The sequence below is a fragment of the Chiloscyllium plagiosum genome, unplaced genomic scaffold (genome assembly GCF_004010195.1).
Source record: "Chiloscyllium plagiosum isolate BGI_BamShark_2017 unplaced genomic scaffold, ASM401019v2 scaf_7987, whole genome shotgun sequence".
NCBI classification, from domain to species: Eukaryota; Metazoa; Chordata; class Chondrichthyes; order Orectolobiformes; family Hemiscylliidae; genus Chiloscyllium; species Chiloscyllium plagiosum.
The window spans coordinates 1-13,455 of NW_025208887.1; the positions used below are offsets into that span (position 1 = coordinate 1).

Genomic DNA, 13,455 nt, shown 5'->3' on the forward strand with positions numbered 1-13,455 from the left:
TCTAAACCCTTCCTATTCATATACCCATCCAGAAACCTTTTAAGTACTGCAATTGTACCAGCCTCCACCACTTCCTCTGGCAGCTCATTCCTTACAGGCACCACCTTCTGCGTGAAAAAGCTGTTCCTTCCATCCCTTTTATATCTTTCTCCTATCACCCTGAACCTATGCCCTCTAGGTCTTGACTCCCCCACCCCAGGGAAAGACCTTGTCTGATATCCTAACCATGCCCCTCATGATTTTATAAACCTCTATAAGGTCACCCCTCAGCATCTGACGCTCCAGTAAAAACAGCCCCAGCTATTCATTTGGATTAGTTCTATTTAATCAGTTGACAACTTAGAAATAAAATACATCTTAGCTGAGTATGAGGCATGATAATTATCTCCTTGGTATAACTTTAGTTTTTTTATGACTTACTGCATTCATGTTAGTGGTGCAAACGCCTGGTGTAGGACCCTTGTCCTGCTATACAGAGCCTGGCAAACCAGCTGAATAATGTTCCTTTGTATGTAGAGTAAGCGGTGATCTAATCAAGATGTTTAAAATAATAAAAGATTCGACAGAGTGGATAGATGCATGACAGTGATGATGTCCCTATCTCTAGGCTGTAAGTGCTGTGTTCAAGTTGCACACCATGACTTTTTGGCCATGTGCTTGCAATGTGGTCAAAGCAGGTTAGACATCAGCCTATAAATCCCTTTAATGCACATCATCAATGCATTGGTCCATGGCCCAATCCTCAGAAACAAGGATGTGAGAAAAGACAGGAGAAAATGAACACTGCAGTTGCTGGAAATCAGAGTCGAAAAGCACAGCAGGTCAGGCAGCATCCGAGGAGCAAAAGAATCGATGTTTCGGACATAAGCCCTTCATCAGGAATGTGAGAAAAGACAGACAAACAAATGTAGGGATGTTTTATCTTCTAGTTTCGGATTGCAGAACAACATCTCTCAATCTTAAATTAAAGTTCAGCCTTTTGGGACTTAAGTCAAGAAGCTTTTGTGTGGGGAACAAAATGGTTATGAAAATCTGGAACTATTGATTCCAAAAGCCCGAGAACTTTTGGACTGTTAAACTTTCAAGACTAAAATTGATTGATTTGAGGGTATTGTGGGATATGGATCAAAGATCGCGAAATGGATTTGAGGTATAGTTCAGCTGTGATTTGATTAACTGATGGAGTAGTTTCAAGCCCAGTAACTAAACATGTCTTTATTTTTGTCCTTCCCACTCCCACCTTCAAATGGACTAGGAATATCTGGTGACATACGTAAGAAAGAGTTGTATATTTCGGAGGGGTCACACATTTGGGCACTATCAGTTGGCAGCTCCAACCATTCTCGTCTGATTTATCAGAGTGACAGATTTATCAGTGATCTCTCTGCAGACTGGCTCTACGGCAAGCTTTATTTTGTCATAGACAAACAGGTAAACATTCTTGATGTGTCCTTGTTTATGATGCTTCCTGACTAAGATGATAATTTCCAAGTTTTGTTTGCTACTTTACTCAAAAATGCATGACTAGATATATAATCTAGAAAGTTCCTCTTCTTGTTGCTCTTTGACAAATTGTGTTCTAGAAATTTCTGCCTTATTTTACTTGCAAAAACATTATTGTCTGGTAAGTTGAAATTTCCAGCGATTGTAGTTAGTTTTGTACCAATTGATTACTATTTCATTGCATAGTTCCTGATTTAAGGCATCCACCTGGCCTGGGCGGTCATTGGCACACCTCCAATAGTCACAAACAAAACGTCTATTCGTTCTGTGCAAAGCAATTCTGTGTCTGCTCATTGAGCTATTTCCATGTTGGGTTAATGTCCTGTTTTCTGTGTGGACCTCCCAAGTTCCTGCAATGATGATGCTTGCTGGAATTTTAATATTTGCCCATCCTCCCACAATAAAATGCATGTAATTTGTTTAGCATTGGGTAGCCATTGACGTCTTGAAATGACATTGTAGTTTTGGCAATCCCATTGTATATGTTGAATGATAAAAAATTCATCAGTCTTTCTTTGTAGGTACTACGATGTGATGTGAGAAACTGCTCCACCGAAGTTGTCATTTCATTCACTTCTTCTCCAGTTAAAACAGTAGCAGACCCATTCAATGGGTGAGTCACATTGCCTATGTAAACCTGTGATCCCAGTTTTGCCAGCTATTTTCACTGGTTTCTTATGAATTCAGCAATCTAATACGGGGGTTTTTATACCGCTGGAGTTTTAAGTCCTTTCTTCATCTTTCAGAATTGAGAGTTATGTTTCAGTAGCATTTTAAATTGGTTGTCTGTGGGCCAGGTAAAATTGCTATTTATCTTATTGATGTGTGTGTTGAATATTCTATATCTCGGACTTATGTGAAGATAGCGCGTCAGTTTCTCTGTGTAGGAATTGTATTTATAAGAGTATTTTTTTCTAAATTGCCTGCTTTGTTATTACAGCTACTTGCTTTCAGCAACTTCTACAGTTTTTGTTTTTCTGAATTCACACGAAGTTTAACTTAACAAATCGAGTGAGCATCAATAGTAAATGGACTCATAATCAAACAGAGAAGAACTGAATTATACAATGTGTTGGTCAGTTTTTTTTTCCCCTGGTTGGTTGAGGTTATCTTTATCTCCCTTATTTGTCTTTATTAATCAAGTGGTGTATAATCTTTCTCCTTTTGTTTTGTTCAATTTCATAAGCAATTAAAAAAAACGTCACCGTGACAGTTCTTCACCTGCCCCTTTTTAAAATATTTTCAAGGGAATGAGGAACTGAGGGTTCCTGGCTTGGCCAGCAGTTGCTGCTCTCTCCCAAAGACTACTGCCTTTCGAGGAGGCAACAGTCTTGAACTATTGGAGTCCAAATGGTGAAGACCCACTCAGTGCTTTTGGGAAGAAAGTTCCAGGGTTTTGTTCCAGTGATAGTTAAGCGATTGCATTTGGGCTCAGTCAGGATGGTGTTTGACTTGGAGGGGAACTTCAAGATGGTGGTATTCCCAGGTATCTCAGCTCTTGTCCTTCTAAGCCTTTGAAGTCATAGGTTTGGAAAGTGCTGTCAGGGGATGCTTGATGTATTCCTGCTCCGCATCTTATAGATAGTATTCACGACTACTGCTGTACCAGCGTGTTTGTAGGGAATAGATATTTAAGGTGGCATGTGGGGTCCTGATCGAGTACGATGTTTTGTCCTGAATGGTATTTGGACTTGAGAGTGCTGTTGACGTAGAAAAGAGCCAGTCAAGTGTGGAATTGAAAAATCCAGCATGAGTTACGAAGGTACTTAAAGGAGAAAAAGGATTTAAAGAGGAAAATGATAAAATTCCAACTTCGGAGCGACTTTATTCAACACAATCAGCCAGAATTATTAATGCTTTGAAAATCCAAGCTTGGTATTGCTGCATAAAATATATAATCATTTTTGTGGCATATGTACTTTCTACTTAAATTTCTTTTTGGAATGGGTTTGTATACTTTGATCAATAATATTAATCTTTTATTACTTGTCCTATTTTCATTTTTATAGATATTTGTTTATTGCTTTCATGGATAGCCTATATCGTACGGCTTTACCAGGAATGGTGTTGGAAGCTGAGATCAAAAGCATGGAACCTATAGTAGCAAATACATCACTTCTCACTTTCACTTTGACCCCATATTTTAAAAGACTTGTTTACATTAGTGGCAGAGGAGGGACAGTCCATCATATATTTTTGGATGGGACAGAAATGGGCTTGAACAGCTTACTGCCATTTGATACGGCCAATATTCAACATATAGTCCATTCTTATAATTTATGGGTTTTAACGAATGGAAAGCAGGTCTATGTTGCAGAAGAATACGATAAGCAGTTGTACCCAATTGAGGTGAGTGTGGAGTCATGCAACGTGAAGGATGGAAACTTTGACAACTTGTTTTTATGGGACTCTTCTACTCAGCCTTTGCCAATACCTCTTCATGAACCTACCCACTTGCAAGTTGTCTTCGGATTCAATTCAGCAGCTTTAAACTGGAGAAAGCCTCTACCAGGGGATGGGCTTGGTATGTTTTTGATTTGGTATATGATCATGTAGTTATTTCTTGGATGAAAATAATGCATTTTTTTTTGAAAAGTTTCAAACTAAGGGATAGAGTTGCCTCATTGTCACAGTAAAGATGGTTGCATAAAGGAGAAGTATTTGGTGTGGAGGTGGTGGAGGAGACGTAGATAAAGTAATCACTGATTAATCCATTAAAACACTTGTGGTTTATTATGAGCGTGTGAAAACCAGTCAATAAGAAATTAAATTGGAGCTGCTTTGGCATACATGCCATTATGATATAAATGACAGTTGTGTTCCTCTGCAACCTCACGATACAGAAAACCCTGCCATGGAAAACCCCTATAGAAAGCTGTGCTGTCGAAGATTGCTATAGAAAATCGCTTATATCCATTCAGTGGAAACTTGGCATCATCCAAACAATGCTCGCAATTTGTCAATCGTGTTACAGTCAATTCGCATTGACAAAATGCTGGATATACCAGAATGACCTGTAAATACTCTGCCAGATTATAATAGTACCCCATATGTTAATTTGTGGGGATGCTAAAAAGATTATAAGTAGGGATCAGTGGTGGAGCGGCTGTGGTCAATTTCAGAGAACTGTGGGATCGAAAGCGAGGGATGCTAATTCAGGGCTCACCCTCTCCAAAAACAGTATGGAGGAAGCTAAGGGCTAGTGAGTCCTCAGATGGCTGAAATTTAAGTGGAGGCAATGGCCTAGTGGTATTGTTGCTATACTATTAATGCAGAGACCCAGGTTCGAATCCTGCCATGGCAGACGGTGGAAATTGAATCCAGTAAAATTTGAAATTAAGAGTCTAATGACGACCATGAATTATTGTCAATTATTGGGGAAAAACCCACCTGGTTCATTAATGTCCTTGAGGGAAGGAAACTACCATCCACACCCAGTCTGGCCTATATGAGACTCCAGACCCACAGCAATGTGGTTAACTCTTAATTACACACTGGGTAATTAAGGATGGGCAATAAGTGCTGGCCTGCCGGCGATGTCCTCATCCTGCAATAAATAAAAAATATTAGGCTCTCTAGTTCTCGTCCCTCAGCCCCACCTCATCCCATTTAGTATACCTCATCTATGCTAACTCATGCTCTACCATAACAGCCAGTTCATATCCTCAATGCCAACCCACGCCCCATTCAGCCCCATGGACCCTTTGTGTGCTAACTTATGTCAACAAATGATTCCCCCATGTCCCAGTGGCCTTGTATAGCATTTGTGTCAACTCATGTCCTTCCAATCACAATCCATTGCTCTTGTGCTGTCTATACCAAGTTACCCAGTATCCACCATGGACCATGCTGACGTGGTGTGCAGTTAAGTTCCAAGTATCTATTTCAGATTTCACTATGTGAACACTTTCAGAGGTAAAAGTCCATTAAATACATTTAAATATTTTCATATCCTTTTAGAAAAACAAGCAGTTGTATTCATAGCCCACATCAAAGAAAGCTACTCCTTTAACTCCTTGGAGCTGTTACTTAAATTCTCCCCCATTGGACTAGGATAGATCTTGGAAGTAATCAAGCAGTGATAATATTGTAATGCTACCTTTTAGGGCAGTGATAACCAAGCACTTACTGAAACTGACTTTTTTTTCAGCTGAGAAACATAGCAGGAGATTTAAATAACGGAGTTGGGAGGTCATGTTGTAGCTGTACAGGACATTGGTTTGGCCACTTTTGGAATATTGTGTGCAATTTTGGTCTCTCTCCAATCGGAAGGATATTGTGAAACTTGGAAGGGTTCAAAAAAGATTTACAAGGATTTTACCAGGGTTGGAGGTTTTGAGCTATAGGGAGAAACTGAATGGGCTGGTGCTGTTTTCCCTGGAGTGTTGGAGTCTGAAGGGTGATAGAGGTTTACAAAATTATGAGGGGCAGGGATAGGGTAAATAGACAAGGTCTTTTCCCTTGGGTGTGGGAGCCCAGAACTGGAGGGTATACGTTTAGGGTGAGAGGGGAAAAATGTAAAAGCGATCTAAGGGGCAACGTTTTCATGCAGAGGTTGATGCATGTATGGAATGAGCTGCCAGAGGAAGTGGTGGTGGATGGTACAATTACAACATATATGAATAGAAAGCGTTTAGAGGGATATGGGCCAAGTGCTGGCCAATGGGACTAGATTAGTTTAGGATATCTGGTTGGACCAAAGAATCTGTACACCTATATGACTCCATGACAGCTTAACAGTTCCATAGGCTGTATCTGCCTTTTATGAAAATTCACACCTATTCTTAAGTTGTAAGTCTCAGACTCTGGGAAATGGACGTTGCTGCAGTGAAAATGGGACCTTTTTGAACTCCACATTAAGTTCAAATGAGCCTGCTGGATTTATTTCCTCTATGTGTCAATCCCATCTTAATCCTTTTCCTATACTGACAAAAATAAGACCTGTCAGAAATTCTGGATCCTAAGTCCTGATACCATTTTGGATTAAGTACTGAGTCTCCAAGCCTATTAAATTCTGGGCTTTATTTTTTCCCTCTATGCTATATTTTGCCAATTGCCTAGGAAGAATTTCATGCCATGTTCAAGCATCAGACTAGATCCAAAGCAGGCAAACTTTTATCTAGCTTCACAATGTGAAAAAAAATGTTGACACAAATCAATAAATGTATAAAATATTTCTGTTTTCAAATCTGTTGTGCAGTTAGAGTTTCACACACCTGAGAGAAATGTAATTGATATTTTACAAATTCACAACGCAGTGTGAAAATGATTAAGTCATTCCCTTGATTAATTTTCATTTGTTTCAGCAGAACAATGTGTTCATTTCTTGTCAATATTATGTTTCTGTTCAAGGACCTAATGCATGGCAGCAGTGGTCCTATGACCTGATTATTATAAATGGTAACATAAGCAACTATAAGGATGGAATCTGTTCAACAAATATCACCTTGCATGGCTTGAGCAGTTCTACATTATATACTTTCAAGATACGTGCATCTTCTCTAGGTGGCAAAGGTCCATGGTCTTCAATGTTTCAAGGAACAACACTTAAAGAAGGTAGAAATAATGTTTCTAGGTTTCTAAATGTTTGCCAGTGAATTTTTTAGCATTTTGATTCAAGTTACAAAGGTATTAATCATGAGTCAAGTTGTGCAAATATAAAGATTAAAAAGGAATTTGGTCAAATAATGAATTTAGAATCATAGAATGCCTACAGTATGGAAAGAGGCCATTTGGTCGATCGAGTCTGCACTGACCCTCAGAATAGCACCCCACCCTGACCCAGCCCCTTACCCTATCATCCCAAATTTACCATGGCTAATTCACTGTCAGCCTGCAAATTATGGGGTAACTTAACATGGCCAATGCACCTAACCTGCACATCTTTGGACTTTGTGAGGAAACTAGACCACCTGGCAGAAATCCATGCAGACACAGGTAGAACACGCAACCGCTACACAGACAGGGCTGGAATCGTACCTCGGTCCCTAGCACTATGCAGTAGCAGTGCTAACCACTGAGCCACCATGCTGAATTTAGTGGGGTATTATAGTAGGAACATCTAGAGAAAGGGTGAACCATGGTTATCTTATGTTGGAGTAATTTTCTTAACTTTCTCTTCTTCATAGTTAAGTATGTTCCTTGACTTTGAACAAGATGCATATCAGCAAGGTGCTGCTTTTGTGTTTTTAAGCCTTTTGTTAGCACATCAGCCATATTGCTGCTTAAACATTTCAGCCTTGCACTGAAGTTCAGCTTGTGAAATGCAAATTGGATCTGATGACCTGAATTCACTTTGTTCTGATTTCAGTTAATGCAGCATACACGGCCTTTTAGGGAACCAGTTCTCATACTGATTTCGTTTAATCAACTGATAACTCCTCAGAGATGTTTACTTTCTGACTCACTGGGAGTGGGAGTCCCTACAGCTTGAGAGAACAGCCAGGGCACTTTATCTCTTTAGCTAGTGTACGCTATCACTGACGTGGTATCCACCCAGTCATCAGATCCTGGCAATTTTTCTGTCTCAAGATGCATTATTTCCTCAATTACTCTTTTATTTTACACATTTACTTTTCTCTGCTTGTTTTATTATTCGATTCCCATTAACAATTGGTATTTTAACTCTTCCTCTGTGAAAAATGCCACTAAGTGCTTATTGTGTTATTATTCATTAATTTTTTGTGCCTGTCTTGGCTGCATGATAACACTTGCGTCTGTGTCATAAGGTCATGCAGAGGTTGGGGGTGGGGGGATGAAGGGGTTAATTATTACTTTGGGCAATCATGTGCTTACCTTAGGCCAGCACATCCCACATATGATATTCTTCCAAGAAGGCTCCTTCTCCACCTCCATCTCCTCCTTTCTAATAGACATAGCTATTTCTTCTTCTCTGATTGTTCTTTCAACCCTAACTAATCAAATAATACTATCCATGGTAAGGATAAAGAAAAGGGTAATAAAGTACCTGAGGAACAATCGGATGATTGGGGACTATTTTTGACCCAAAGCACACTGATATCCTAATATCAGTGCAGTGTAGTGTTTCTTTAAACGTTAGTTTGGGAGACCTGTTCTGGAAAGTTGTGCTAGCTGGGACAGCCCGATTTTGTATTAAAAGTACTTTGAGGATGTAATTGTGTCACTGATACCGATTGGCTTATGGTCCTCCATCTACATCTCGTAAATGCCTTCATTTACAAAACTGTGTTGTTAAAATAATGACATACAGGAATAGAATGGCTTGTCTCCTGCAATGATTTTGTCTGGGTCTAAGTGAGCAGAGTTCAAATTTCCATGATAATCTTAAGTTAGCTTAATATTATGATATTCTATTTTTTTTGGTGGGAATATCTGGTTATATTAACCTCTATTGTTTGCTACTTCTGTAAACACAAAATTAATCTTTGCAATTTAGTTACTTTGGCGATATGTGTATTACGTTTAATTCATTTTGCTCTCTCATTTTCTTGAAGGTGCTAATCCCTATATTCTAGCAGGAAATGAAATGGGAATCTGGAAAGTTTTCTTGGATAAATTTACGAATGAAAATAAGCTTCCAAGTGTCAAAAATGCAATAGGTACAGTGCAGGAATTGCATTGTAGTTTTACCTGTAAAGATCTACATTAAAAAAAATTTAGTTCAGACATTGTAAACTTCTTGATATTCAAAGTACACAATTTATTTAATTTCAAGGTGTTTTTAGAAGAAGTCAGTCTAGAAACTGGAACAATTTCAGTGAATAGAACAAAGAACAAAGAAAATTTACAGCCATCGAACAGGCCCTTCGGCCCTCTAAGCCTGAGCCGATCCAAATGTACTGTTTAAACCTGTCGGTCAATTCCTAAGCATTTGTATCCCTCTGCTCCCCACCTACTCATGCATCTGTCGAGATGCATCTTAAATGAATCTACCATGCCTGCCTCTACCACCTCTGCTGGCAATGCGTTCCAAAGACACACCACGTTTTAACGTGATCAACATCTTTAAATCATTTACTGCTGCATTCATTCAGATAAATCCACAATAAATTTACATTTCTTGAGTTCAATTTAAAATTTAAGACTATTCACCTTTAAGTGAAGATAAGTATACAATTAAGATGATTGAAACAATGTGCCATGTTTCTGAATTTTAAAAAAATTACATGGGGAAGTTTTGTGTTCTAAATGATTTTTTTAAACCAAAAGGATTTTCACATTTAAAATGAATGAGTGCAGGTATTTAAAGAAGTTGTGTATTAAAGTCAGATATTGATACTAAGGGTTAGATTTTCACCTAGTCTGGTTGACTTGGGAGCCCTGTAAAATGGTGACTGAGATCCTCATTTTGGGATTCTCAAATATATTCCTGGAATTTCCAATGTTCACTGATTTTCAGACTGCAGGGTGGTGAGCCCACATCTGGCATTTCTGACCTGGCCAATGTGACTGTGGAGTACATATAGTCTATTCCTTGCAATCCTCATTGGAGTTACGACAGGCCTTAAAGAGACAGATCTTGTATTTCATAGATCTATCCATATTGTATGGTTTGTCAATATAGTCCTAATTTGCAACTGTCATTCAACTAATATAAACATTTTTCCTTTTCTAAATATAGATTTAGACTGGCTGAATAGTTCCCTCTACTGGACAAATTCTACTGGTTTCGCTCATGTCACATCCTTGTTTGATTATGACAGTGAGTCACAGGTGATAGAAGGCTTGCAGAATGTAGGAGCATTAGCTTTGGACTGGATAAGTAAAACCCTGTACTGGGCTGACAGTGAGACAAATAAGGTACACATCCTAACAATTGTATTTTTCAATGAAGTTTTAAAATATTAGAAAATAACCCCTTTATTCAATAATATTCAATCAGCTTCTGGTATGCTAATAATGATGCCTTTTATGGTAAATGAACTTGATTGCTTTTAAACCATGGACTCAAATGAATTACAATTTAGTTCTGTTAGGCTGTAATTTACTGATCAAGTTGAAGTCACTGTACTTTATGTGGCTATATAATGAACACGACTTGTAAATATAAACTTGCTGTCAATCATGGAAATGTCCAAAGTCATACCAGCAAGAAAATTGCAAGTTGAGTATTTTAACTTAAACTGAAACAGGAAATGTTGGAAAATTCACCTGGTCTGCCAGCATCTGAGAAGAGAGAAACAGAGTTAATGTTTGAAGTTCAATGGGATTCTGCTTCAGAACCCTATTCAGGAACTCCTATTGAGTATTTTAACTTACTTTGTCCTTCTGCAAAATAAACAATAGTCAGTAGGGGGGGGGGGGATGTAGATATGAATCCAGGGCAAAGAAAACACCTTTCATTGGGCCTGGACCAATTTCCCTGCTGCAGTATACCCCTTGAAGGAAATTATCAACTGAATCTCACAGTTTGTTATTGTGTTACAGCGCATTAGTATATTGTTTGGGCATCTTCATCTTTCTGGTAGGGTCCTGACTCTTTTCAGCATTGCAGAAAGCCACTATTATTTTGCAAGTAGAACATAGAGCACAGAGTATAGAACATAGAACATTATAGCGCAATACAGGCCCTTCGGCCCTCAATGTTGCACCGACATAGAACCAATCTGAAACCCATCTAACCTACACTATTCCATTCTCATCCTTATGCCGATCCAATGACCATTTAAATGCCCTTAAAGTTGGTGGGTCTACTACTGTTGCAGATAGTGCATTTCACACCCTTACTACTCTCTGAGTAAAGAAACTACCTCTGACATCTGTCCTATATCTATCACCCGTCAGCTTAAAGCTATTTCCCTTCATGCTAGCGATCACCATCCAAGGAAAACGGCTCTCACTGTCCAACCTAACTAACCCTCTGATTATCTTGTATGTTTCAATTAAGTCATCTCTCAACCTTATTCTCTTTAATGAAAACAGCTGCAAGTCCTTCAGCCTTTCCTCGTAAGTCCTTCTCTCTGTACCAGGCAACATCCTAGTAAATCTCCTCTGAACCCTTTCCAAAGCTTCCACATCCTTCCTATAATGTGGTGACCAAAACAGTACTCCAAATGTGGCAGCACCAGAGTGTTGTACAGCTGTAGCATGATCCTGTGGTTCGGAAACGCAATCCCACGACCAATAAAAACTAACACACTGTATGCCTTCTTAACAACCCTTTCAACATGGGTGGCAACTTTGAAGGATCTATATACCTGGACACCGAGATCTCTCTGCTCATCCACACTACCAAGGATCTTACCATTAGCCCAATACTCTCTATTCCTGTTACTCCTTCCAAAGTGAATCACCTCTCACTTTTCCACATTAATCTCCATTTGCCACCTCCCAGCCCAGTTCTGTCGCTTATTTATGTCTCTCTGTAACCTACAATATCCTTCGTTATTGTCCACAACGGTACCGACCTTAATGTCATCTGTGAATTTACCCATCCGTCCTTCTATGCACTCATCCAGAACATTTATATAAATGACAAACAACAGTGGACCCAGAACAGATCCTTGTGGTACCCCACTGGTAATAGAACTCCAGGATGAATATTTCCCATCAACCACCACCCTTTGTCTTCTTTCAGCTATCCAATTTCTGATCCAAACAGCTAAATCACTCTCAATCCCATGCCATCATATTTTGTGCTATAGCCTACTGTGGGGAACCTTATCAAACGCCTTACTGAAATCCATATACACCACATCAACCACTTTACCCTCATCCACCTGTTTGGTCACCTTCTCAAAGAACTCAATAATGTTTGTGAGGCACGACCTACCCTTCACAAAACCATGTTGACTATCCCTAATCAACTTATTCCTCTCTAGATAATTATAAATCCTATCTCTTATAACACTTTTCAACACTTTACCCACAACCAAAATAAGTCTCACAGGTTTATAATCTCCAGAGTTGTCCCTACTCTCCTTCTTGAACAAGGGAATAAAATTTGCTATCCTCCAGTTTCTGGCACTATTCCTGTAGACAATGACGACATAAAGATCCAAGCCAAAGGTTCAGCAATCTCCTCCCTGGCTTCCCAGAGAATCCTAGGATAAATCCCATCCGGTTCAGAGGATTTATCTATTTTTACACTTTCCAGAATTGCGAACTCCTCCTCCTCATGCACCTCAATCCCATCTCATCTAGTAGCCTGTAGCTCAGTATTGTCCTCGACCACATTGTCTTTTTCTAGTGTGAATACTGATGAAAAGTATTCATTTAGTGCTTCCCCTATCTCCCCTGACTCCCACTATTATGCTTGATTGGCCCTAATCTTATTCTTGTCATTCTTTTATAGCGATAGAAAACCTTAGGGTTTTCCTTGATCCTATCTGCCAATGACTTCTCATGTTCCCTCCAGCTCTTCTTCGATCTTTCCTGGCTAACTTGTAACTCTCAAGCACTCTAACTGAGCCATCGCATCTCATCCTAACATCAGCCTTCTTCCTCCTCTTGACAAGAGATTCAACTTCCTTAGCTGAAAAATGTGTTGCAGGAAAAGCACAGCAGGTCAGGCAGCATCAAAGGAGCAGGAGAATCGATGTTTCGGGCATAAGCCCTTCTTCAGGAGTGAGGAGGAATTCCAATACCAAACAACCCAGATGGCCTCCTTCTTCAAAGACCGCAATTTCCCCTCAGACGTGGTTGACGATGCTATCCACCACATCTCCTCCACTTCCCACTCCTCCGCCCTTGAACCCCGCCCCTCCAATTGCCACCAGAACAGAACGCCACTGGTCCTCACCTACCACCCCACCAACCTCCAGATACATCGTATCATCCTTTGTCATTTCCGCCACCTCCAAACAGACCCCACCACCAAGGATATATTTCCCTCCCCTCCCCTATCAGAGTTCCGGAAAGACCACTCCCTCCGCGACTCCCTCATCAGTTCCGCACCCCGCACCAACCCAACCTCCACTCCCGGCACCTTCCCCTGCAACCGCAAAACTTGCGCCCACATCTCCCCCCTCC

At 39.8% G+C, this 13,455-nt stretch overlaps 1 protein-coding gene across 1 annotated transcript; it reads left to right on the forward strand.

Moving 5' to 3' along the window:
* Positions 1-1,309: 1,309 nt before the first annotated feature.
* LOC122546737 (proto-oncogene tyrosine-protein kinase ROS-like) lies at positions 1,310-10,284 on the forward strand (the record flags this gene model as incomplete). Its single annotated transcript, XM_043685381.1, has 6 exons — positions 1,310-1,431; positions 2,025-2,116; positions 3,513-4,027; positions 6,856-7,059; positions 8,979-9,083; positions 10,106-10,284. Coding segments are annotated over exons 3-6 (984 nt in total), but the record flags the coding sequence as incomplete, so codon positions are not given.
* Between the last annotated feature and the right edge of the window lie 3,171 nt (positions 10,285-13,455).